General features: G+C 43.3%; 1 protein-coding gene across 1 annotated transcript in view; it reads left to right on the top strand.

Moving 5' to 3' along the window:
- Positions 1-8,204: 8,204 nt before the first annotated feature.
- Positions 8,205-27,225, top strand: part of SLC23A2 (solute carrier family 23 member 2) — a 32,429-nt gene continuing 13,408 nt past the window's right edge. Inside the window, exons 1-8 of the mRNA XM_080360406.1 lie at positions 8,205-8,474; positions 9,061-9,159; positions 14,229-14,345; positions 15,949-16,106; positions 19,695-19,783; positions 20,685-20,755; positions 22,234-22,415; positions 25,192-25,312. Of these exons, the coding sequence (XP_080216532.1) occupies positions 8,343-8,474; positions 9,061-9,159; positions 14,229-14,345; positions 15,949-16,106; positions 19,695-19,783; positions 20,685-20,755; positions 22,234-22,415; positions 25,192-25,312 (969 nt within the window). The 5' untranslated portion in view covers positions 8,205-8,342. The remainder of the gene's footprint in view (positions 8,475-9,060; positions 9,160-14,228; positions 14,346-15,948; positions 16,107-19,694; positions 19,784-20,684; positions 20,756-22,233; positions 22,416-25,191; positions 25,313-27,225) is intronic.

The following is a 27,225-nucleotide window of genomic DNA, read 5'->3' as shown; positions in this document are numbered from 1 at the left end:
GAGAGGTAAGTCAAGGAAAGAATAGATCCATCCAGAAGGAACGGGTGTTAATTAATCTTGATTTTTGTTCTTGTTTCAAGTCTCTCGCTTCTATTCCTGCCTCCCTTTCCATCTCACTTCTCCACACTGAACATCACTTTCAATGCATTATTTTCCACCAGGAAATCGAATGAGCCCAGCACGAGATCTGTTGTGTGTTCTGAGTTCTTGGCGAGGTTGTGGGTTGCTGACCCTTGTCTTATAGAACAGAGCGTTGAGATCCGAGACCTCTCAAAAATTGCTAAACAAAAATATTTCCGTGCAAGTTGCACAACGGAGCCTTATGGAGAAAATCCCGATCCCGATTGCAGCTGTCGGAGCCAGGCGTGTAAATATTTATGCAACTTGAATTTTGGGGGCCTCAGCTGGGTTTTCTCCCTGTGGCAAGTTATGTAAAACACTCCACTGTCCCGGTTGGGGTTGATGTGTGTGCACTCCGCCGTTACTCAGACCGTTCGCTGACTTTTTTGTGACTCCGGCAGAGACGTGTAGTAACAGCCGCCGGCCGTGCGGCGTCTTCCTGCGTTCCGGCCGTTGTGTAACGCGCAGAGATGGTGATTGGCCACGGTTCAGTTATACAATGTGGGGAGCCCGAGCAGATTATAAAAATCCTCCCTGGGGATGTTGGCATCCCTTGGGGCTGCGGCTGGAGGACTCGGCTGAGCCACCTTTAGGACTCGCTGCAGGTTTCTGGAGGTAAGAGCTGCTTTGAATTCCCGTGTTTCATGGGGGTGATTACAAAAAGTTGCAACTGCTTTAATGTGGGTGGTGGTAAACCTGTCAAACCCAGGGTTTAATAACTAAATTTTAATATCTTCAGGACTTGAGGACTTAATTTTTCATTTAAAAATTGTTAAAGAGAGACTCTAAAGTATTTACCCTCTTTCCTGTTTACCTACAAACTTTTGCTTCCTTTCTGTTTTTAAAACAAGAGAAATTTATGCGGTTTACATAGCAAAAAGATTTCAAGAATGCTTGACCCCAAAAGTATAGTGTCTTGGTTAGTTTTTGCAAGTTTCTTGAATTCCAAATCTGTTATTACATTAAATGGAAGGGAAGTATTTATTTCAAGACAAGCCTAATAGTTCAACTCAGTATAAACTCTTCCAAGTGTGGAATCAGTTGCTGGTTTTATGTTGCTTACCGGACTACAGTTGTTTGCTTTCAGCAAGGAGTATTTGTTTTAAAAGTAGAAGTAGGAACGGCTGAGCCTTTGCAAAGGAGCTTCATATTCGGAGTTGCAAAAGTTGGCGTTTTACCCTGATTTGCTTAATAAATGGAATTTTTCCTAGACGAGTCTCTTAACTTCACCTTTGTTTTAATGTGATTAAGGTCTTGGGAAAAAAATGAGCTTTCATCCCAATGCCAAGTAGAAGTACAAAGGCAGCCAAGAAAAGAACCCGTGTGCGCTCAGGTTGCTGAAGGAGCTTAATGAACTGTGTATTAACATCCATAATAACGCTGAATATCAGAATTCTTAGATTATTAATGCTCCGCAGGGAGACTGGAAGGACTGTATACTATTGTGAATCGAATTAGTGGGTGCCATAGGTGTTACTGTGCTGCGAGACTATAGAGTGGTGTGTTATATAAAGAACCGCGCTACACTATTTCAGTTCCATGGGTTTTTTCATTCATTGCTATCCAGAGAGCAATGCAGGTGTCGTTTGATATCAGTCATTTCATGCCAAGCTGTAAAACTGTTATCTCCTCGCTTTTGCTTGCGTTTTGAAATGTTATCTTATGGCTTCCTCTGTATATTTATTCTTTGGTCTTTCGTTAGGACTCTTAGCGCAGACCATTGTGTACATGTTGGTGGGATCTCCTATGGAGGGTGATGCCCACACTGCACAGAAATTTGACCTGTTACCTATAGGAACAATAAAATGAGAATGTAACGGGGTTGAAAGATGAGTAAGAAGTGGCTTGACCTATGTTTTGACCACATGTACCTTCACGTTGATTAATACTTATTGGAAATAGAATCATAGAATTAAACCCCTCCAGGGCTGGTGATTCCACCACTGCCCTGGGCAGCCTGTTCCAATGCCCAACAAGTATTTCAGTTATTTTTGTTTAGAATCACACCCTAAATAAGCTCTTATTTAATAATTCGAGTAACCAAACATATAGTTTCTAAAAGCTGGGAGATCCTTTGTTAAACATCTCATTCAGTCGGGTTTAAGTTCTCAGCAAGCTCATTCACACAGGAAGTTAATGAGATTTTAGCTAATGTGCTTTAAATCAGTGGAAGGTTTGAGCTGGGCAGGACTTTGTGCAGACATGCCCTAATAACGTGGGTCAGTCGTTAAGACACACCGTTCTGGATGGCAGTCAAAATACCAACTACTTAAAAATTCATTAGCACCTACAAAGAATATGTTTGTGCTTTGAAGACGGACTTGGATGTGAGAAAATAACTCCGGACCGAAACGTCTTAAAGTATCCATTGACTCTTGTTTTAAACCTAAATATTAGGAACTTGGGGCATATTTAGCAGCATTTTGTCAGCTTCTGCTGCAGGTAAAGGGAAATGGCTTTTTGCGTAGTGCTGTGTTAGGAATTTGAAGTCTACTTTTCTATTTTGAAGTGTGGAGATGGTTTGCTCTTGAGTGAAGGGGGGAAATCTCCGTAGCATTTAAGGGCATGGCAGAAATTCAGCGCGGTTTTGTTCCATGGGAAGGAGCTCCGGGTGCAAGAGGCACCTGGTGAAGACAAATCACCCGCGTTTTTTTCAGACCAAAGAGGCTCAGTTTCCAAACAGCCCCAGGAAAAGCTCCACTTCAGACTCAAGCCAGAGGATGGTTTTGTACATGTAGCAACAGAAGACAAGTGTGGGTGCTGTGCAGCTTTTTTCCCATCTCTAAGATGGTCAAAATCCCCTGGAAAGTTGAAAACATGCTCTTGGGGAACACCTACGGATCTGGAAGGGTTTGTGGGGCGGAGGAGCTCACACGTACCATATCCAGGTACCGATCTGGAGACGGGATCCTCGTGGCCAGAGCTGTGAAGCAACTGAACTTTGATTGCATCACGTTAAATACTTTATTAGCCTCCCTGATGAGATACTTGTTGATGAATCCTTTGAAACGGCGAGGACCATTTTACTTTGTGGGAAAACACCACGCAGCTTTTTGGACAACTTTGAGTAGGAAAGTTGTTCTTTCAGTTGCTTGTGATTTAGTCGTGAATATTTTTAAACTCCCTTGATAACCTATTGTTTTGTTTTTAACGATTTCTCAGAAACACCTTTCCCAGGCTTAACTGTATTGATGCTGTTAAATAGATCGTGGCAGGCAGGCTGGAGAGTTAAAGGGGGAATCTTGTTCTGAGGGTCTTTTAGGATTAAAAAGAGGATTTTATAAAAGTGAGGACATGTAGAAATACAAACCATGGTGCCTATAATTCCCGTGTGATGCACAGAACACAAGGTGAGTCTGTTTTGTAAATACCTTAATGGCACAAAATCACTACAGAAATTTTGTATGGCAGGCATAACTAGACCTACTAGCAATCTGGAGAAAGCCGTTGTACCATAATTAACCGGGAATTGCCCCACTTTTGTGTTGAATCATGTGTCTGGCCAGGAGTAGCTGTACCCCGTAAGTAAACTGGTCTAATTGGAGCCTCCACAAAGTTCCTTAATTGCCTTGAAAGCTCAGAAGCACTGGCTGTTTCCCTCATCGGTTTGGTACAGTGTTTCCAGTGAAGGAATCTCTTTTAAAACTTCCCCTATCTCTTGGCATCCCCCCCCGCAGCCGTCTGCATCTCCCAGGATGCGCCCGGCCCAGTCTGAGTGTCCGTCTGTCTGTCTGTCCCCCTCCGTGTCCCTTGGAGAACGTCAGCTGGAGACCAAACCATGAGCAGTTTCTCTTTAATATGTCCCTAAGTGTTATCGAGTAGTAGTAGCTGTTTGGCCTAAATGCACTTTATAAAACTAAACAGAGTAGTTGTGCTGCATTTGTTGCTGGCTTAAATCCTTCGCAGCTGTCCGATGCTACAGGAACTGGGAATTGATCTTCTTTAAAACCGGTTTTATCTTCTGCTCAGACTTGGTGCATTTTAACAATAAGATATCCTGACGTGCAGGGAGTCCAGGTCCCTTTCCCCATCTCTGTCATTTGCCTTTTGCCAAATTATCATCTCAGACTAGAGGATGCCTTGATTTGTATATAAACACACCATGTGCTTGAGTTTCGGAGACCTCAGACACTTGAAACATCCATTGGAGACAGTGGAACTGCAGGTGTATTATTGTGGTTCAGGTTATTCACCTCAGGTGTTCCGAATTTATTGAAAATGTAGGTGAAACTATGCTCAGTTGATGCAAAGTGGGACAATTTCTACCTGAGCATCATCTCTGCTTGCAGGAGAAAGTTGTTGTTATTCAGGTGGGTCTGACACCTGGTTACAGATGATAAATTGAAGACTGTAATTAAGCTGTCACATTAGTTTGATTCTAATCTCAGTGTATGCAACAGGCTGAGCTCTCTTGGCTCTTCGGCCGTCTGTAAAAGCCAGAAGGATCCGGGTTGGATCCACCACCGCTCCCTCCTCGGGACACTGTGACCTGTCCTTACCAGGTGTCAAACCCGCCCCGGTGACCCCAGGAGCTGTTCCCTCAGGTCACTCCACACAATGTTTCATCCCCGCCGTGTTTTACAACCACTCTGTTGTGCTTCCTTGAGGAACATTTCCCTTGCGCAGCAGTGCAAATGTAGGGCAGGTCCTGGTTTTCCACGGTCAAGGTGCAGAGGAGGGGACCACAGGTACTGATTAACTAGTTAATTTGGTTTGACACGTACCATGCGAAGAGATAGAAGAGACTACACTCATTTTTCATACGAACTCAAATTCTCCTTGTATCTCTTTCACCAGCTGGTTTACTTGTCTCAACCTCCTCCAGCAGAGCTTAGTGTTGGATGGAAAGCAATACAGCAAACCACAAAGTACCCCATTTCCATTTGTGTTTGCATTTCTGCTGCTTTATAGATTGATAAAACATTTGTGACTGTGCATTGTAATTTGTTTAAAGACAATAAGCACTCCCTTGCTAAAACAGAAAATGTGACGTAGCCATGAAAATGCCAAGTGTTGTGTCAAGCCAGACACTCCTGTAGCTTCGTGTCCTGTGCACATTGCACCAAATCAGGAAGATTTGTGTGTCAGAGGAAAACAAATGTGTTGAAGATGCAGATGGACCTTTCCCTGCGATGGGTGAGGAGGGTTTTCCTCCTGTGAACTTGTACCTGGCCTGTCCCTGTTTGTCTAGATCCCCATCTTATCTGAAGGGCGGTAACCCCTGTCAGCTTTGGACCCTCGGGGTTAATCATGTATGAGCACTGGAGATCCTTTGGTGTAGAAGAAGATGAATGTTAATCAGTATCCTGGTGGAAATTTCACTTGTAGCCTTTCCATTTGATCCACGGCGGCAGATAATTCATTGTACTGCGAGTACCTGGCTGATGAATAGTTTTATCTCTTTTTATGCAGCTTTTCAGCCTCTCCTCTATTAGATTTGTTACAGAGGGCTATAAAATGTCTGAGTCACTCTGTTTAGCTGTGCTCACTCGGTGGAATAAGAGGTTTGATAAAGAAGAATTATCTCTTTCATATGACCTGATCTCCAGAAACGTTTCTGTTTTGATTTGACATGTCTGATTGCGGAATCAAAGTATTCTGAAAATCTGGTTATCATCTGTGCCGTGAAGTGTGGATTTAATTGCCGAGTAGTAAGAAGAAGCAGGAAGAAGTAAGTGAGAAGAGTTTGGAAATCTGTTCTCCTTGTTTTCCCTGGGCTGTCCCCCCAACACAAAATGCATGTAATGATTTTGTGTGTGTATATATGTGTACGCACACATTCCCTCTCTAGGAAAAGTAGCAGATGAGGCTATTTTTACCTATTAATTTGGAATCGCTTGTCCATGGTCACCTGGGAACCCTTATCACACGCTATTTTTCCAGCTCTCAGGAATTAATACAAGGTGCAGTTTATTTCTCTACCCTCCTCATGCAATTCCCTGGAACAGTTGCGAGTAATGATCGCATCTTTGGGAAGATAGCAGCCTGACTCTTTTGCAACGCCACGTAAAATAGGATTAGATGGTCTTTTTTTCTTTTGCACCCATGGAGATGCTGTTTAATGCTAACTAAGAAGCTTATCGTGCCGGAATACCTTAAACCAGATCTGAATGACAGCTTTGCTGCTGGGACTCTAAGGCCGGGGTTTTCTTGGCGTGGTTGTGTTTGTTCAGGACATGTAATTTGGCCCTTTCCCATCTAAGGTCATAACGCTGCCAGAGTAAACTATGCCATGGTAAACTATGCCAGGTTCCAGTGTAAGTTGGGGAATGACCTATTAGAGAGCAGCGTAGGGGAAAGGGACCTGGGGGTCCTGAGGACAGCAGGGTGACCATGAGCCAGCACTGGGCCCTTGTGGCCAGGAAGCCAATGGTACCTGGGGTGGGTTAGAAGGGGGTGGTCAGTAGGTCAGAGAGGTTCTCCTGCCCCTCTGCTCTGCCCTGGGGAGACCACACCTGGAATCTTGTGTCCAGTTGTGGCCCCTCAGTTCCAGCAGGACAGGGAACTGCTGCAGAGAGTCCAGCGCAGGGCAACAAAGATGCACTTTTGAAGAGGATGTCTGTGGTTTTTGGAAAAATAGGAATGTGTTTGCAGAATGGCGTGAGGGTGGGTACTGGAACTAGGGTTTAGTCTTAGTTCAAGTGAGAAATAATGAATATGTACATGTATTTTCTCTCTTGAAAAGTTACGTCGCTTTGAAAGATTCATCTCTTTCACCTGAAGTAACCAGAATTTTCTAGCGAACGGGCAATTAACAGCTATTAAGAGTTTTGAAAATATCAGTACTCTAATTTTTCAAACAGCCCCAAATTGCCCTGAGCAGAAGGGGCTTTGTCAAGTTTCATTATTAATGCAATTGCAGTTGCTGGTCCAGCTGCTGGCGTTTTCCTGAGCAGCATTTTGGAAGAAGGGAGAGTTACAAAAAAACCCAAACCCTCCTTATTTTTTCTTTCTAATAAATACACAACCGTGTTTCTGAATGTCCATTAGCTGCGTTTCCACCTCGAGCAATTAAGTCGCAAACATCATTAACTTGCTTTTGAAGTAACGCCAGCACGCGGCGGGTTTTGTTGCTTAATTATGTTCCTGGTTTTGCAGAAAATTTTGCTTAATATGATTGTGAAAAGGCCATTTTTCAGGTTCTGTCATGTCCTTTCACCTGGTGCTGTTTTATCTGGAGCTGTTTGTAGCTGCACTTTGGGTTTTTGAAGCACAGGAACCACAGGTTGCAAAACTCGGTTTGGTGCACGATTTTCTTTGCTGTCCTATGGGAAGTTTAGGTTCAAATCTCTTAATTCACGTTCCTCACTCTTGGAAATGGCAAAAGTGTGGGTGACCACAGTTTAATTTAAGGAGCAAACATGGGAAAACTACAGTGTAGTGACCCATATAGGAATGCAGAAGTACAGTAAACTGTACAGTTTTTCCCATTCCTGTGCCAAAATAGAGGTGATATGAATTAAAATGCACTTTTTTCTCCTGAAGCAGTTGCTTCGGCATCATCACGCGGATTATTTTAAACGTCCCTTGTGGAACTTGATATTTAGGTTAAGGGTGTTGAGCAGAAAAGGCTGTTTCTGGCTAAAATAGGCACCCTGTCCATCCCGTCCAAGCTCCCTGGGTGCTTTTTATTGAAAAATAAGTTGTTTTAAAAGGGAGGATTTAATTATACAGAGGTGAACTCGTGAATACAAATGTAGACTCTTTGAAGAAGCGCAAGTGTTCTTTGCAGGGGATGTTTAATAGCAAGCTGTTCTATGTAAATGTTCTCCATCCGTTAAGTTCTATGGAAATGACCGTGAAATTGAAACAGAACCAGAGTTTAAATATACTATTAATAATTGACGACCACAAGAGAAGAAGGAGAGAATAATCACGGTATTCCCGTCGGGAAGAACTGAAAATATCATCAGCTTTATCTTGAAATGATAATCTGCTAATTATCAAATCCAAAAGGAATTGTAAGAGTTGGTGAGTCACGAGCATGAACAGGAACCAAGGCTGCAGGGCATGTGTGTTTGTACATCTATCTTGTGTAATCAAGAAGAAATTAATTTGTCTCTTCAATTCTAGGTGCCGTCAATGCTAATGATACCTAAACGAGCCATCCTGATGTTCCAGCTGGATTACTGAGCGCTTTGGTGATCCCTGGAGGTGCCGCTGGTTGAATTATTGTCCGTGGTACCTGGCCTGTCATCCCAGGAGCATCCTCTGGGTGCTGTATGCAAGTCCTGGACATTCTGGAAACGATGGGGATCGGGAAGAACACCACGTCCAAATCCGTGGAGGCGGGAGGCTCAACAGAAGGCAAATATGAGGATGAATCGAAGCATCCCACCTTTTTCACCCTGCCTGTAAGTACCAGTGCAGGTACCACAGCATCAAGTGGCGTGAATCAGTTTTAACGCTTTGTCTAACCGTATTGTACTAAACCTTTACGTCCACAAGTAGTTAGTAAAACATCTTTTGCCACTTGTTTATCTAGAAATGTGACCAGTTCTGTTGTCTGCAGTTATTTCAGGCGTGTGCTCCCAAGCAGTGCTCTGCACAGGACATTCAATACCCGGGAAGGTTCATTATTAGAACAATTAACTGTCATCCTGCAGAACACACCAGCCCCTGAGTTACTTGACTAAGGAAACATTTGTTTGTCTTCTTTTACTCATTCAGATTTTCAGTTGCATCATTCTGTTGTACATCTGTCTCTTAAGAACTCTTGTAGTTCCCCCCACCCTCGCTATCGAAACTTTGAGGAGCTGCATGTGATTTCTTTCAAGCTTCTGTACATTCCCAGACACGCTGTTGTAGAAATTACGGCTTGCCACGTTTTCTGACAAAATGTCAAAGGCAGATGTCAAGCACCAAGGGAGAAAACAGAGGTATGATTGCAGAAAAAAACATGTGTATTTTAAGACCTTGTGCTTCTTTTGTTTTGTTAAGGTTGTGATAAACGGTGGAGCAACATCCAGCGGCGATCAGGATACAGAAGACACGGAGCTGATGGCCATCTATACTACAGAAAATGGCATCGCAGAAAAGGTACGTGGTGGTTTCTGTCTGGTTGAGAACTCATTCTTGCGTTTTCACAGGATCACACAGTATCACAGAATGTCAGGGATAGGAAGGGACCTCAAAAGCTCAAGTAAGTGGATGCTTACCATTATTTGGCGACAGCTTTGTGAGTGAAGTTCAGGTCTTTCATTAAAACCCTTGACCATTTTTCCTTAAGGTAACGATGATTGCGTCTTAGCTGTTCAAAAAGACCCAGTTGAGGCCTCAAATGAGACCAGTTTGTGATTTTTCCATCTTTTTTTCTCAATTCCATCATTCCTCAAGCTTGTTCAATTATAATATTGCAAGAAGAGTGTGAATTTGGTTTTTTTTGTTTAAAAGAAGAGGATTACAGTAAATCTGAACAACACCTTCTGAAGTGTTTATACCTAATTGGCTTTGTGTTTAAGCATTATCTCTGAAACACCTCAATTTGACCAAATTTTTCAGATGTCAGAATTGGAACAAGAACAAAACTCTGGATTCCAAGTCATACCGCTCGTTCCTTTGAGGCTGTACATTCTCTTGGGGCAAGGATGATATCAAAGCGATCAGACATCAAAATTCATGCCTGAATTTCAGATTGAAAACGAAACAGGTGGTTCTGACAAAGGTCTTGTAGTGTGACGTTGTAGAAGACTGTTGTGAATGCCACAAGGCGCCTCTGTACACTCTGTCTCTTACAGACAGTCTGTCCGTACGTCTTGAATACATCTCAACTCCCAACTGATCACGCTGATAGTTTAACGGACACATTTTGGCAACTGTTGACACACACAAGTCTGCGGTGCCCAATTTCTAGACCATGCTCAGGCTAGTGCAGAGAGACACAATCTGATAAAAGCCTTGAGCAAAAGGTGTTGGGGGTGAAATTGTGCAACTCAGATGAACCATCTCCAGACATTAACACATGTCTTCATGGCCTGTTTTTACCAAGCAAATATTTTACTCCCTTCCGCTTGATCCGTGTGATCAGAAATGGAAATGATGGGTGATAATTCACCTTGTAGAGACCATGAGCTTTTAATCAACCAGATCTGCTTGAGTTAAACCTTTGCTGTGGCCTGCAGGGAATGTTGCAATTAACAGCCTCATGTATTAAGTTTTTGAGGCTACTATTTCTGGTAATCTGAGCAAACCTCCTGCTTTTTGCTTAAGCATGCTGCATCCTCCCAGCTTGGTGTCATCAGCAAACTTGCTGACAGTCACTCTATTCCCTTGTCCAAATCATTGATGAATATATTGAATAATCCGGGCCCCAGCACTGCCCCTGAGGCACTGCACTGGATACAGGCTTCAACTGGACTCCGCCCCATTTGACCACGACTCTTTGGCTTCTTCCCTTCAGCCAGTTCGCAGTCCACCTCATGTGCATGCTTATTTTGTTCTTGGCTTTCCATTCCTCTTGAGGCATCATTCACCAAAAAAGTGAATGCAAATGCATAAAAAGCCTTTGACAAAAGGGACTGCAATGCACTTAATTGCTGGAGGATGCCCCAGTTCATTGTCTCTCAATATTTCTTAACTGAAACATTAAACTATTAGGCCAAATGAGAAATAACTGTATTGCTGCATCCCTATATAGTAAACAATGCCATGTTGCTTGTTGCTTAATAGAATTAATTTGAACATGTTGTCAGCTCTTTATTTAAGAATTTTTCTAAAGGGCTTGTTCCCCACAGATAATCAGGGGGTTTTTGGTACTTGATAGCAGAGCCTTCATCTTGCACTGCTGTTGGGTTTTGCTTCTTTGAATTTTGGGGTGGGTTTATTCTGGTTTTTGTTTTGTTTTTCCCCAACATTTTTGCTACATCTGTCTCTATTCCCACCCACCCTTTGTACTTACTCTGTTTTTTCCATTTAATTTTTGTGTTGTCCCACCTTTGGCCAGTTAAATGTAAGAAGAACCTATTAGTCTCAGATGGGTATCTCACTCTCCAAGGTGCAGTTAATTCCCAGTTTACTTGGCAAGAACCAGCACGCGGTCAGTGCATTAAACCAGCAGCCACATGCTCGAGCAATGACGGGGCCGGTGACTCCCCAGTGACTTTCAATGGGCTGGCCCGACCTCACCCTGCTCTCACATTCCTCATTTGGGCTCTTTTATATCATTTCACTGTAGCCATTATCTGCTAAAAGCTTGGTCAAGGCGAAAACTTCCTCTCCCAAAGCAGAACAAGTCTGGCTTTTGGAGGAAGTGAGGAATATCCTGGATTGTTTTTAATCTGAACACATTGCTGTGTATGACAGACTTTGCTATGCTAATTATGCTGTAAATTTTGAAATTCTTTTGTTGGAAGACCGATAAACTTCACTTAAATGATTTAGCAGTTGTTGATCTGTTTTCTATGATGAGTTGACTTGTTCCTAGACCTGGTGCCTGCTCATCTTTTTGTTCTTTGCAGACAAACGTAGATGTAAATGGAACCACATATGGAAAGCTCTTTCAGGACTAATAAACTTGCTGCATGTGCCGTGGTCGTCCTGGTAGAAAAAGGTTGTTGCTTCTGATTTCTGCTGCCCATAGAAGAGGGGAAGTAGAGTAGAGTAGACTAGACTAGACTAGACTAGACTAGACTAGAGAAGAAAGTGGAGGAGTTCAGGAATCTATGTGATGTGACCTCATCAGTCCTGTGAAGAAAAACAAGTGTTTGGCACTAGGTGGAATAGTTAAGTAGCCCCTGGATATTGTTTTGGAAATGCTAGAAAAGAGGCCAAAAGTTGGGTTTTCAAAAGGTAAGGGCTGAAACAGAACCACCAATCTGTGCGGATCACTTAGCGGGTTTTTAGAACACCTGATATCCTCCATGAGAACATCATGAGCTTTGAAAACCCCATTTCTGTCTGTCAGTGGAAGGAGTCGTGCTGGTTGCTCAGTGCACCGTAGCCAGGTGGGAAATAGTCCCGTTTTGTTCTCCTGAATCTGCGCTGCTCTTTGGGTGGCTTTAGGATGCCAACAGTGATGTGATTCATACAGCAAACAGTTATTTTCTGCTGACACCTCGTTGTTCCTGCCTTGGGAGCAGATGTTGTAATCGTTCTTTCTTCCTTCGTGACCTCTGAGAGTGGGTGACGACCTCTTAGTCAAAATGTTGAATAAACAGGCAGCATCACTGGTGAGCAAAGTTCTCAGGCAGAGCGTATGTTGCAGTGAAATAAAAGAGAGGTGAGGCAATCGTATGCATATTTTTGTAGATATAGATGTATGTGTTTGTGTAGTTTCTGAGGAAAGGTTAACAAAACTGTTTTGTAACAACAGAAAGTAACCCAGGAGCTTCTCTGAGTGAATCTTGGTTTTCCTGAGCAAGTTCTCAGAAGCCTCTAGTGATGCTAAATGTCCATAACTCTGTCGGCTGTTGAGTCTTCCTCCTTCTGCCCATCTGAGCAGGTCAGACCTTGGTATCCTGCCTTGGATCCACACGTAATCGCATTGTCGTGCAGATATTCGCCTGTTTTCCGAAGCCCCAGTTAGAGACAAGACACGTACGGTTTCACGGTCGCTCAGCGCTCGCCCTCCAGCATGAGGGGAAGCTCTAAAATTCCAGTCTTTGATTCTTTACGTTTGTCATTTTTAGAGATTCAATTCAGGAGAGCAGCCTTTCAGTTTTCAATCCAATTAAAAGATTGGTGTGGGTGCTGCAAATCAGCAAGATGAGTTGGGCAGTGAACAGTTTCCCTTATTCCTCTGTGTAGGACCCACACTTCAGTTCAACTCATCCTGGTGAGCAGATTGCTCGGTGCTTAACGACTCTTCTGAAATTAGCACTTCTGCATTTCCCTTTTCCATCGTAATACCCTCGACCTTTCCCATAGAGCTGCGGTCATTTACACTCCCTCAATTTGAATTAACCCGCTGGCATAGATTTTCCCAACAGGAATCGGAGGGAAGTACCATGGGTCAGGTTTCCCTGGCCTTGGAGATGATAAACCACATGGAGATTATCTAAGCACAAACTGTGGTCGCATTGTGATTTCTGAAGAAGTAAAGGCCACTTGAGGCACAGTCACGAGTCTGGCAAAGTTGTTGGTCTTTGTGTAAGGCCATTCCACATGAGTTTGTTGTGTTCGAGTGGGGATTAGGTCAGCAGTGGTTATATAAGGGATTTCTTTGGATAGTTGAGCTGAAATGATAAAACCCAATACTTCCTCCTGCTTTTATTGTTGGTATTTGGGCTTTGGAGCAATTGTGGGTTTGTTCGCAGGAATTTCAAAACCAGAACATTGGAACAAAGCAATTTTGTGTAGTCTTAAGGAAGAAATGATTGAGCTAAATGATTGATTGATAGAAATGATTGAGCTGAATCAGTTTTTTAATGGAATATCAGTGGGGATTTTGATGTGTGTGTATGTGTGGTCAGTTGTGTGTTAGTTCTCCACAAATTAGGACACAAGGCGAGTGTGGGCTCGCTGAAATTCCCGTCCCAGTTAATATAAATTGGCCATGGATATGTTCAGTTACAATGTTTAGCATTTTTCTTGACTGTTTGAATGTGGCATGGAAGCAAAAATTATAAATCTTGTGGCTTGAAAAAAGTTAACCGAGACTGAAATTGAGTAAGAATGAAGGGGGGGAAGCAATTACTGTAATAAGGAACTCTCTTGCCTGTGATTTTGGTTACTTATGCAAGGATGGCCATTCTGCTTTAAAAATAGCTATTGTTGACTCTTGTACTTAGTTCTGATTCTTCCTTTTATTTCTTGTTTTTTAGTAGACGAGTCTGTCATGATAATGCAATTTTTTGGCAGCTTTTGCCTGCCAGATCAGTTGTATCATAAACAAACAATTGTGTTGGTATAAATAAGCAGGGAATCGCTTACAGAAGTACATGTGTTTGGTACAAATGCAGTAGCTACAGATGAGCTTGGCAGAGGTGAAAAAGGCTTTAAAAATATAACGTATCGGTATTGCTTGGGAATATTATACCAACCTGGGAGTATAATACTCCAGCCTGGGAGTATTATACCAACCTTGGAGCATCAGGAACGGCCTGATAGTTGAAATTGGGTGTATTCCTGTGTGACCCGCTGCTGTTTCTTGTGTCCCCCCATCACAACAGAGCTCGTTGGCAGAGACGCTGGACAGCAGCGGCAGTTTAGACGCACAGAGAACTGACATGATTTACACTATCGAAGACGTTCCTCCTTGGTACCTCTGCATATTTTTGGGCTTACAGGTACGTTTCAAAACAGCTATAATATTTTTCTCTCTAACTTTTAAAGCTCGTTTAGCGTTTGGTGTGTCAAAGAATCCCAGAATGTCAGGGACAGTAAGGAACCTGAAAAGCTCACCCAGTGCAATCCCCCATGGAGCAGGAACACCCAGATGAGGTTACACAGGAAGGTGTCCAGGCGGGTTGGAATGTCTGCACAGAAGGAGACTCCACAACCCCCTGGGCAGCCTGGGCCAGGCTCTGCCACCCTCACCAGGAAGAAGTTTCTTCTCAAATTTAAGTGGAACCTCTTGTGTTCCAGTTTGAACCCATTGCCCCTTGTCCTATCACTGGTTGTCACCAGAAGAGCCTGGCTCCATCCTCCTGACACTGCCCCTTTAGATATCTGTAACCATGAATGAGTCCCCCCTCAGTCTCCTCTTGTCCAGCTCCAGAGCCCCAGCTCCCTCAGCCTTTCCTCACCCGGGAGATGCTCCACTCCCTTCAGCATCTTTGTTGCCCTGCACTGGACTCTCTGCAGCAGTTCCCTGTCCTGCTGGAACTGAGGGGCCACAGCTGGCCACAAGATTCCAGGTGTGGTCTCCCCAGGGCAGAGCAGAGGGGCAGGAGAACCTCTCTGACCTACTGACCACCCCCTTCTAACCCACCCCAGGTCCCATTGGCTTCCTGGCCACAAGGGCCCAGTGCTGGCTCATGGTCACCCTGCTGTCCCCAGGACCCCCAGATCCCTTTCCCCTACGCTGCTCTCTAATAGGTCATTCCCCAACTTATACTGGAACCTGGGGCTGTTCCTACCCAGATGCAATACTGTACACTTCAGTCCTACAAGCTTGATGACATCATCCTCAGTAGTAAGCAGGGCAGGGTAATTCTGTGCTCTGTGTGTGTCCTGCGGTGAGTAAACCTGGAGTAGTGAGCTGGACCCTCCTGCCAGCTCAACCACTCAGTTGTGTGCGCCAAAACAGTTTGTTTCATCCCCTTTCTCTCTCAAATGGCAATAATATCTGTCCCACAGGAATGCTGAGAATTTCTTAATATCTGTAAAGTATGTTGAGATCTCCAAACAAACACATTCCAAAGCATCGTTTTTATTTCTGCCTCTCCTCAAGGACAGGCAGTTCTGTAGGGGATTTTATATTTCCCTGCCTTATTGGACGTGGTTACTTGTGTTTGTTTGCTTAATGTATTTAGATTGAAAAAGAATTACTGAGTCCCTGGTTTCTGGTGCTTGGGAGGTTATTTGCATCCTAGTTTGCATGTGCTCTAAGTTCATTTGTAAGCAAATGTTTTTTTCACATGGTTGAAAGTGAATGGAGTTATTTATCTGCTTTTCTGGGTTAGAAGCTGTTTTGCGCACAGTTTCCTGGATACCTCCTCATCAAGAACAGCGGCCATGTGGCTGTGTAAATAACCTGGATTATCCTACAGAAATAGCGACCGTTAGCAACAGGTTATGGCAGAAAAATACTGGAAGAAACACTTAGGACCAGGAAACGAGACCTTTGGATCGTTCAGAAGCATCCAACACAAAAGAAAAGATGCTCATATATTGATTTACTTTCTTAATATTGGCTGCAGGATTAACAAAGCATTTTTCTCTTGCCAGCATTACTTAACGTGTTTCAGTGGAACGATAGCTGTGCCCTTTTTGCTCGCTGATGCCATGTGCGTCGGGTTTGACCAGTGGGCCACCAGCCAGTTGATCGGGACCATTTTCTTCTGTGTGGGCATCACGACGTTGTTACAAACGACTTTTGGGTGCAGGTGAGATGCGGGACTTGTTTCTAGTTGTTGAGCTGGTCCTAAAACATCTGTTGGGATTTCCTGGCTGCGGTCCGAGACCCAAGAGGTAGGTTGTCTTTATTTTCCAAGGATGAACACGACCCAGAAGATAGCAGGTCAGATATGAGGCGGTTAGGCAAAGCTTTTGGAAAGCTGCTCCCAAAAAAAGGCGGATCTGAAATCAGAGAAGGTATTTGCAGGGCAAGAAAACACAGCATGGGAGGGAGAGGGAAATCCGTGAAGACAGAGAAGGTACCGGTTCCCCGAAAATAAGACCTACCACTAAAATAAGCCCTAGCATGATTTTTCAGGCTTTTCGAGGATGCTCGAAATACAAACCCTGCTCCAAAAATAAGCCCTAGTTACAGTTAATATAAAAAACCAATTTAAATAGTGCCCAGGCAGCTGTATGTGTAAAAAAGTAATAAGTTTTTGGAGCAAAAATTAATGTAAGACCCTGTCTTATTTTCAGGAAAACAGGGTACGGGTGTTTTTGGGGGAAAGGATAAATTCGTACACCTTGGTAAAGAGGATCTAATTTGAATATTTTTACCAGTTTGTTGAATGTTACTGTATTCTTGCCAGTATTTAAGTGGTTGTGATGAGTCCTGCAGCAAATTGCATGTGCGCTTGTCAAATTAAAAAGGTGGGGGAACCTTGAATTGACTCTTCCAATACAAATAAATCATTTAGTTTTATTTGTTAATTGCTCTGAGTTGAAGGTAATGAATTGAATTGGAAAGAAATACATGTTAATGTGGCCTTATAGGGATACCCAGACAAAATGCATATTTTAAGAGCGTGCCCTCATATGGTTACTTGAATGATTTGTGGGTCATTTAGTGCAATTTAAGAACAGTGCAAGCTGAAATCGTGCATTCCAATAGAAAACAGACAAACAGGCCCACAATTGTTAAAGGTTTATCTAAGAAACAGAATCTTCGGGTGGAAGAGTTATCTCAACAGGGCGGTGGATCACTTGTGCTCATAGATCAGCTTTTCATCTAAAAATTATCCAAACATTTCAGGTTTTCCAATGTAATCATAGTCACTATTTTAGTTAGTTTTCTCATCCTTTTCCTTCGAAATAAGAACTTCCCTTATTATTTTATTTTATCTTACTGAACTTAGAAAATCATTCCGCTGTTTTGTATGAAAAGTTCATTCTGATAATCCCACCTCTGTCCTCCATGGTGGTTTCTTTATCCTTTTCAGTGGCTTCTCCTTGCACAGGTTTATACACTGAAGACTCAGTTGTGTTTGGGTCTTAAGTAAGTGATCTTTAAGGAGAAAACTTCCACGGTTGAGTGTTTTATAACCCTTTAACATGTGATTCTGGTTTTATGTAAGGGTGGGAATGCGCTATAGCACCGACGTTCTCTAGATGAGGTTTTAAAGTATTTATTGGCAAGGCTGTCAGCTACCAAGTATTTCAGCAAATAAAGCCACTATGGTTTCAAAAGGTCAAATTCCGCGGTTTTAAGGTCCTTAAAGATGGATTTAGCTCAATTACGAGGTGGAGTCGTTGTCACTTGGGTACCCATACTAATTTTAGGAATTCAAGCTATTTATTAGGTTGTGTAATAAGCCAAAAGATTTGGCAAGGACTCAGAGTAATTAGGATGACTGAGACCATCAAATACAACTTTAATATACTTGAAGGTTTTAGGTTTGTTGCTGTGCCCATTGCTACGTTGTTTGAGCCCTCTTACATCTGTGTGAAATGTTAAGATAACCAAGACATTTCCAGATGCTTGAACTGCATGAAAAGCTCTGTCTTCACAAGGGCTGGTGCCAAAATTGAGCAACTTCACAATTTAGACGTGAAATTAGAATGATATTCCCATTGTAAGCTGGTGGTACTTTACCCAGTTAGTAACATTTAGTAATGGGAAAGGTATTTTATAAAGTGGTGTTGCAAACTGCAGCTGTGTCTTCGGAAAGAGACTGATCTTGGTTGGCTGATTTTGAGTAATAAGTTTAACATTAAAAAGAAAAGACACATAAATTCCACTCACACATGCAAAACCACACTATTTTATTTTTATGCTTAGAAAAAATATATATTTTGGGCCTACTGGTCCTTTTGGTAAATATTCCAAGTTAACAGTCTTGTATAAAGGTTGAACAGGTCACAAAGCAAGATGCACTGAGATATGCGCTATATGTATATGGATTGTTTTGTGTGATACAAACCTCACACTCTGTACAACCAACTTCATCACCAAAGAATGTTTCTGCAATGTATATTTCCAAAATGATCGGGGGGGACGGTGTTCTGCGTAGGTGGGACGGAGGAGTAACAGCTTGTTACAGGTATTGCGCATTTTGCCGTGGGCACCAACTCGCTCCCTGTGCTTAACGAACCTGGAAAAATAAGGTGAATCATTCACTCGTAGCCACCAACCGTTTCTTCACCAAAGATGGAGCTTTGATTTTTAGCTGGAAGAACCTTTGATGGGAATTTGTGACAGGCGGATGTGCTTGGGGGGCTCATGTGGCTTAGGAAGTTTGGCTTTTTAATGCAGTTTGCAGTAGGTGGATCAGCTTTTTCAATTCCTCAAAACTCCTTTAAAATCACAGTTCAGCTGTTCTGACTTCCCGCCTGTGAACTTCACCATTAGTCAATGTTGTTGGGTTGATCTTTTTTATTAAGCATGTGTAGGATTATTTCCCCTTTCCTTGTGCCTTTTCTGATCTTTATCTGAATCTGCTCCCCTCAGTTTTTTCCTTTGCCAGTGTTTGCACTGGCATCATTGCGGCTGTAAAACAGCCATAAACACGACGCGGTAACCAGAGCCACAGGAGCAATTAAATGTCCCACATGTTGCAGTTTGAGATCTGCTATTGAAGAGAATCTTGTTACAATCCATTAATCGACAGTATTTACAGGCTAGTTCAAAGTGCGTCTTCTCTGTGGTTAAGTAACGCCTGAATATATGTGATGTTGCACGCACTACGATTGATTCAATAAATATGTATTAGATACTCTTTAGATCTTCAGCCTTTTGGGAAGTGTAAACACCAATGGTAAGAATGTCGTCTTGAAATTCTTGTATTTATTGTCAGTAGCCACCTGGAACATCTAATCAGCTCTTATCAGCCTAATAGTTACTTACACGTACACTTCGAGATGAATGTACAAATGACTGTAGTGCTTGTCATGCAAAGGGAAGGTGTTGAGCACACAGACCATGTGCTGCTCCATCCAAGAGCTTTTTGAATGCAGTGGGATGGTAAAAGCTGCACGTTCTGGTGCTTACTTGAGGATCTGTATCCTGGTTGTGCTGCTGAGTCAAAAGCTTAAATCAAAGTCTAGTACCTACCAGGAATTACCTGTTATAGGTGTTGTATTAGTTAATGCGTGTAGCATCTTCTGTTAAGTCTTGGGTTTGTGGAGTCGTAGTGTTTTTATGTCTGTTCTTTTTAATAACTTCTTATGTTTCACATTCTTAATAACCACCAATAAAAGATGGTTTGGAGAGTGAGCCACCACCTCACTGCGACTGATACCCTGACCGTACCGTAACACCGAGAAACATCAGCGTCTCTTCTTTCCCTTTCCACCAGGTTACCCTTGTTTCAAGCAAGTGCTTTTGCATTCTTAGCGCCTGCTAGAGCAATCCTCTCCCTGGAGAAGTGGAAATGTAATAATACAGGTAACTGTCATTTACACTCGTTCAGCTTTAAGTGGCGAATGACCCAGATCACATACAGTGCGACTGCAAAACCGTTGGATAGGAAACTGCAATTAATGAGCAGGGAACAGAAGAAAATAAGGTCTCTCTTTTTACAATATTAAAACTTTGTACCTTGGAAAAAGATTCTTAAAATTGCCCTTGTTGAATTCTCTTGCTGGGATTTTTTTATTTAATATTAAAAATGTTGACAGAAGAAATCCATGAGTAGCGCAAAACAATTCTACTGTTAACAATGTAGAGAAAGGCAGAAGGATTTTGTAAATGTTCCTTTGTGGTATTTGGAAATAGTGAGTCCAGTCAAGTCCTTTTTTAAGCTGAGTAGCAGGAAGTTTGAGCAATGTTCAGCATCACCTCAGGACCAGTATTTCCCTGTTTAACTCATATCTGATGGGTTTTGCAGAGCAAGTTTGGACAATATTCGATTGTTAACGTGTTTTCAAGATGAGCCTTTGCTGCATCTTGCTCTTGAACCTTTTAACCTTCCAGAGGTGTCACCACGGGTCAGTTCGTTGTTCAGTGAGTGACCCGAATTGGCGAACAGCAAACACTGAAGTACTGGATTCCTGGTTGGGGAATTCTGCTTTCATCTGTTTATTGGAGTGGGAAGAGGATCCCTAATTGACCTTTCTTTCTGAAAGTTATGATTTTTTCCCACTTTGGTGCAGTGGGTAAAATTAGTGGTTGGCTCGTGGGGAATGGAAATGTGTTATTACTTGATTTGTAGCATTGCAGAACTTTTCTTCTGTGTAAATCAGGGCTTATTTGTCAGACGCAGCTTAAGGAGAGGTTTGGTTTGTATTAAATAATGGCAAAGTGGCCGAGGAATAAATACTCATGTTTTTTTCTTCTTTTTTGTAAGATATAACAGTTACAAATGGAACAACAGAGCTGCTGCACACTGAGCACATCTGGTATCCCAGAATACGAGAGGTAATGTAAGAGTCGCCTTTAGCTGTTGATCTGTCCAATTCCCGTCCAGTTTCTCACCCAACCCTCTGTGTGTTCTCGTCTTTAAGTTGGTAATTCTTTTTTTCACTGCGATTTTCATTTGGATATATCCCTTTACTCATTTCGTGAAAGCCTTCATTTTTTTTGTATTTTTTTTACAACTCATTCATTGCTGGACAGCAAAATACAAGGAGTTAGTTACCACGTTCCGAAAGACACGCAGTAAAACGTGAGATGAAAACTCATCTTGTAACACTTTGTGATTTGCGCTCGCTGGCAGCGGTTCAGCTGCTCCCAGGCCACGTGCCTGCTGTCCCGTGTTCAATAGGCTGTCCCGTGGAAGGTAAATATGCAGTTAGCAAATCTGTCCGTCCCTGGGTGTCTTAAGACAATTCTCCTGAGCGGCTTGTTGAACTAGATCCAGCTCCTTCTCCACTCGCAGCACCGCAGTCTGAACTCAGTCCCGCTCTGCAGAATCACAGAATCCCAGAATGTCAGGGACTGGAAGGGCCCTGGAAAGCTCATCCAGTGCAATCCCCCCATGGAGCAGGAACACCCAGATGAGGTTACACAGGAAGGTGTCCAGGCGGGTTGGAATGTCTGCACAGAAGGAGACTCCACAACCTCCCTGGGTAGCCTGGGCCAGGCTCTGCCACCCTCACTGGGAAGAAGTTTCTTCTCATATTTAAGTGGAACCTCCTGTGTTCCAGTTTGAACCCATTGCCCCTTGTCCTATCATTGGTTGTCACCGAGAAGAGCCTGGCTCCATCCTCCTGACACTCCCCCTTTAGATATCTGTAACCATTAATGAGCCCGGTGTGCGCAGGCGTCCCGGCGGAGTGCTAGCTAGCGCAATCCAAACTCAGACGTGTGTCATGGAATTTTTCTCTCCCATCCCGTCGCTTTGGGCTGCACGCTTTTCCTGAATTAAAACCCACCCCTCTCTCTTCCCCATGTTCAAACCATAGCGACATCCTGCCAAGAGCCCTGCAGCCACGAGGGCTGACAGTCTCCTGAGACCACAACGCTGCTCTATACCAGCTTCTAAGGAGCACTTGTGAACAGTGCAGCCCACACTCTGTCCCTAGGAGCTAGGAGCATCACCTCCCACCTCCGTGGCGCCTGCAACCCTTGCCGGTTCGATCTGAGAGCTTAAAGGTTAGCCTGGAACCCAGGTCTCCTGTCTGACAGTGTGATGTGCTATCCGCACAGCGACCAGGCTGGCCCACTGGTCTGTTGTGGCATAGTTTTGTGGAGAAAAAAATAAATAAAATTTAAAAAAACCATAAGCGTTATGCTTAAACAATAAGCCACTTAAACATAATGAGCTGTTTTATGACAAAAAATTTGCTGAGTTCTTCTGTGTCGCTGAATTCTTTTAAGTGCAGTTTGTAATCCAGAGCAGAAAAACGAAACGTTTGCGGTTTGCTTTTAACTCTTTCCCGTTCTTGTGTGTTCAGATCCAAGGTGCTATTATCATGTCCTCCCTGATAGAAGTGGTGATCGGTTTGCTCGGCCTTCCCGGTGCCCTGTTGAGATACATTGGACCTCTGACCATCACGCCAACCGTCGCTCTCATCGGCCTCTCCGGTTTCCAAGCCGCTGGAGAAAGAGCCGGCAAACACTGGGGTATCGCTATGCTGTGAGTACTCCAGGGTGTTCTTGGCAGGAACTTTGGGGTGCAGGAAAAAGCCAGAGGCTCTCAGTGTGAAGAAATAGCCTGGGCAGGAATGGGAGTGGGTCTGGGATAGGGTTAATTGGCAATTCGGGAATAAGGATGGCAGCAGCTTGAGAAGAGGAAGGGAAGGACAACAGTGTAAGGTGAGGAATGGAGAACAGAGGATTGTATGAAACAATAGTTGGTCTGGGAGCCATTGGCTGGGTCTAAATCGGTGTTACGGCAAAGATGATTTAGCAAAACGCCAGAGAGATCAGTGAACAATTTTAATTTCTGATTTTATGATGATATCGTATATATTTCTTATTCTGCAAAAGTGAGTAAATACCGTTGGTAGTAGTGGTCCGGTTATCACTATTACTGGTTTGCTTATCCATAGCCTAGAGAAATTTGTATGATGACAGAGAACGTATGTATTTCCATGAACGCCATCAGTCAATGAGGCAAAAGTAGTCAGGTTTCTGTTCAGTAGACAAAAAAGCCGAGTTTCAGGGCATGATCTATGTGCTTCTGTAAGTAGAGATGCCAGGGAAATTAAAGAATTGAGATTAGTGGGGTGAAAGGGAATAACTGAGAAAAATGAGATGAAGAGAAGACAAAAGCTTCCTGTGTGATGCTGTGGATAAATAGCCAGCTCAGGATGGAAACCACCTTTTAGGGAGAAGGAAATGGGCTGAGGCGGTTGCTCTGTTCAATATATAGTGACCAACTTTGTGCTGGCTCTGGAAGCGGAAGGAACGACTTGATGAGATCAGGTTCTGATTTGACTAATCTGTTTGCACAGTACTTTGAACACATAAACTATTCTGTAAGTGCAGCTTATGATTAAAAGGGCTGTTTAATTCTCTTTTATCTCGGATGTTAGCATCATGAATATTTTCGTAATTCCGCTATGTCAAAGCAGCTGACCCAAAGGAATGTTTTATTTTGCTGTAAAACAAATTCTGTGCAAGTTGGGACTAATGTTAAATCAATCAAGCCAGACCTTTGGTGAATTGGACATGGAAACATGTAATTAAAGTTGACATTTTGCAGCTGGAAAAAAAAACCAAATCAATTTAGGAGCAGGATTTAAATATTACCCAGTCAATAAGTATTTCTGGCTTCTGCTATGCAAAAATGTAACTCCATAGCCATCCAGAGCCACTCAAAAGTAACTGATCTCTACAAGATGTGGCACTTGAAGTTGTCTTGACTCTTTTGATGAGTTAAAAATCCTGTATTGCTGACTCTCACAGCAGAATAAAACCTGGGTAAGAGCTGTTATCCTGTTAACTGCAGATGCTATTTGACAAGATTTTCAGCTTCCCAAGTGGTTTTCTGACCTCGCTTGTTCTGCAGGTGCCAAACTGAAAGAATTGAACCCATTAACCACAGCACATCGTGGTGGGTCAAAAGGGAAATTATTCGTGACTTGCTCTTTGCCTCAACATCTGGTGAATAAAACTGGGCTTTTGGGCCCTCAATTTTGGTAATATTTTACAGAATGGCAGCAACCCCGCTATATAATAAAATATTACACCTATTTTGTAGACAAGCAAACTGGGAAATGAATTGGTCTCAGTGAATGTCAATGCATGTGTCCTCCTCAGCATTATTTACAACTCTCTACTAAATAAATCGAACTAAAAAGCCACCAGTGCGCAGCATTGCGGGAGAGCCGCTGTTTGGAGCGCAGCCCATCTCTCCATAATGGGCTTGGGGAAAAATGCCAAAATGTTTTGTGAAGGCACAGAAAAGGTGCCTTTATCATTCGGGGTTAAAGGACCTAAATGCTTCTTGTACAGAGCTCTTTGTTCCTGCAGACCGAGGGAGAATAAAGCTCCGTTTTGTTTCTTATGGACTGAAACCGATCCTGGACAGAAAGGGGAGGGAAGCTGAAAATCTGCCTTTTTATTTAGAGTAAAGTCAGCTGATAAAAACATCATCTCAAATTGCAGCAAGGCTTTGCTGCTTCAGACATCTTGACTCTCTGGAGCCTTTTTATAACCAAACTGGGCTTGGGTCTTTCAGAGTTGAGCAACCTGCTTTCTAGAATACTTCTCATTGCAGTGGATACTTAATTTAACTGTAGAGTTGAATACATTTGGAGCATCTAGAGGAGCTCCGCAATTTGGATGAGGGGGGAGGATTTGTAATACTTGAGGCATCTAAAAACTGTAATAAGTGAACTGCAATTGAATGGAATCTTGTTTTTTGGGGGCTCTGTTCTGCATGATTTACAGCTGTTTAGTGAAAGATGCATAGACAAAAAAGGGGGATGCTTAAGAAATCATTTCCCTTGACAGAAATTTTTCAAGTGCTTTGGAGTTTTACGCAAGTTTTGAAATGTAAAACATTTTATATACAGGCTCCCAGTTCTCCTGTTTCTTCCTATTTGCAGGCAGCGACCTTTGTGCTTCATACGCACAAAAAATGGCACAAAAATGGGAGTTTTAGTCAAAAAGAAGCGAGGGCACAGTGCAGCCCTTTGGCTGCTTGGCTCTGGAAATCTTTATCTGATCTGATTAATATTCTTGGTTTCATTTACCTGTTTGCTGCTGTTATTGCAGCACTTTAGAATACAAATCATTTTGGTTTGGATTTGCTTAGAATACATCCTCTTCTGATGGGCTAAATTTCCAGTGTACATTGATATTCTGTGTCTGAAGTGCCTGAACAGGTTTGTGCTGAGAAGGATTTTTAACATATTGGTGCTAATGATTTGTCCCTCTTGTCCCACCCTCCTTTTTTTTCGCAGGACGATTTTCCTGGTATTGCTGTTTTCTCAGTATGCCAGAAATGTCAAATTTCCCTTACCCATCTACAAATCCAAGAAAGGATGGACAGCGTACAGGCTGCAGCTTTTCAAAATGTTCCCTGTAAGTAGTTAAACTTCAGTTGGAAAAAAAAATAAATAAACTGGAACTGAGGGGCCACAACTGGACACAATATTGCAGATGTGGTCTCCCCAGGGCAGAGCAGAGGGGCAGGAGAACCTCTCTGACCTACTGACCACCCCCTTCTAACCCACCCCAGGTCCCATTGGCTTCCTGGCCACAAGGGCCCAGTGCTGGCTCATGGTCACCCTGCTGTCCCCAGGACCCCCAGGTCCCTTTCCCCTACGCTGCTCTCTAATAGGTCATTCCCCAACTTATACTGGAACCTGGGGTTTTTCCTGCCCAGATACAAGACTCTACACTTGCCCTTGTTCTACTTCATTAAATTACTCCCTGCCCAGCTCTCCAGCCTGTCCAGGTCTCTGATGGCAGCACAGCCTCTGGCGTGTCAGCCACTCCTCCAGCTTGGTGTCATCAGCAGACTTGCTGACAGTCACTCTTTTCCCTCGTCCAAATCATTGATGAATATATTGAATAATACCGGCCCCAGCACTGCCCCTGAGGCACTGCACTGGATACAGGCCTCAACTGGACTCTGCCCATTGACCACGACTCTCTGGCTTCTTCCCTTCAGCCAGTTCACAGTCACCTCACTCCCCGCTCATCCAGCCCGCACTCCCTCAGTTTAGCTGTGAGGATGCTGTGGGAGACTGTGTCAAATGCCTCACTCAAGTCAAGGTAGATCATGTCCACTGCTCTGCCATCATCCATCCATCTTGTTATGTCCTCATAAAAGTCAATGAGGTTGGTGAAGCACGACTTCCCCTTGGTGAAGCCATGTTGACTGCCCCTAATGACCCTCTTATCCCTGATGTGCCTTGAGATGGCACCAAGGATAAGCCGTTCCATCAGTTTCCCAGGGATGGAGGTGAGGCTGACTGGTCTAGAGTTCCCCAGGTCTTCCTTCCTGCCCTTTTTGAAGACTGCAGTGACATTTGCTTTCCTCCAGTCTTCAGGCACCTCTCCCGTTTCCCAAGACTTGGCAAAGATGATGGAGAGTGGTCCAGCAATGACCGTAGCCAGCTCCCTCAGCACCCGCGGGTGCATCCCATCCGGACCCGTGGATTTATGGATATCCACATTGCCTAACTGCTCCCTAACCCAGTCTTCATCAGTCCAGGCAAACTCTTCCATTGTCCAACCTTCCTGTGGGGCCTCAGTGGTACGGGGCTCCTCAGGACAGGCTCCGGCAGAGAGACAGAGACAAAGGCGGCATTCAGTAACTCTGCCTTCTCTGCATCTTCTGTCACCAGGGCACCCACCTCACTCATCAGTGGGCCTACATTGCCAAAACTAATTTGTGTTTTGGGTTTTTTGTTTTTCTTTGGTTTTGATATTTCATAATACAATAGATCACAAAGGTGAGATAAAAGCTTAAATAGGCTGATGGGAACTTAACAAAATGGCTCATTGGCCAAAGGAAATAGTCTGATGTTGTAGTTGTGCCAGAGCCCATTGTGGTATCTGTGATGAAGAGCTGTTGGAGTGATGAAGATGGTGGAGGGAGGGAAGGGGTAGAGAAGGAGGTGAGTTTATTCATGCAGTGAAAGCCTAAACAGAGCCCTCAAAGGAATGGTAAGATCATTATCTTCTAGTTTTCTGAAAGCAATACTCCATTCCACCATGTGAGAGACTTCTTTTTAATTCTCCAGTAAAGTTGAGACTAATTCCTGAGTTTGTGAAAGTGCCCATTTGGAGACTTTCCCAGTTGTGAAGGGAGAGAAGAAGCTCTAATTCTAGAGCTTTTGTAACAGCAGCTTCGTTAGGGAGGGAAACACCTAACGGATCTATTACAGGATTTACTGCTTGTTCAGACTTAAAATTTTACTTCAGGTCCCGCTTAGGCCGGGGGGAAACACCTGACGGATCTATTACAGGATTTACTGCTCGTTCAG

The sequence above is a fragment of the Nesoenas mayeri genome (genome assembly GCF_963082525.1).
Source record: "Nesoenas mayeri genome assembly, chromosome: 27".
Classification (NCBI taxonomy): Eukaryota; Metazoa; Chordata; class Aves; order Columbiformes; family Columbidae; genus Nesoenas; species Nesoenas mayeri.
This window is presented reverse-complemented; position numbering and strand designations above follow the sequence as displayed.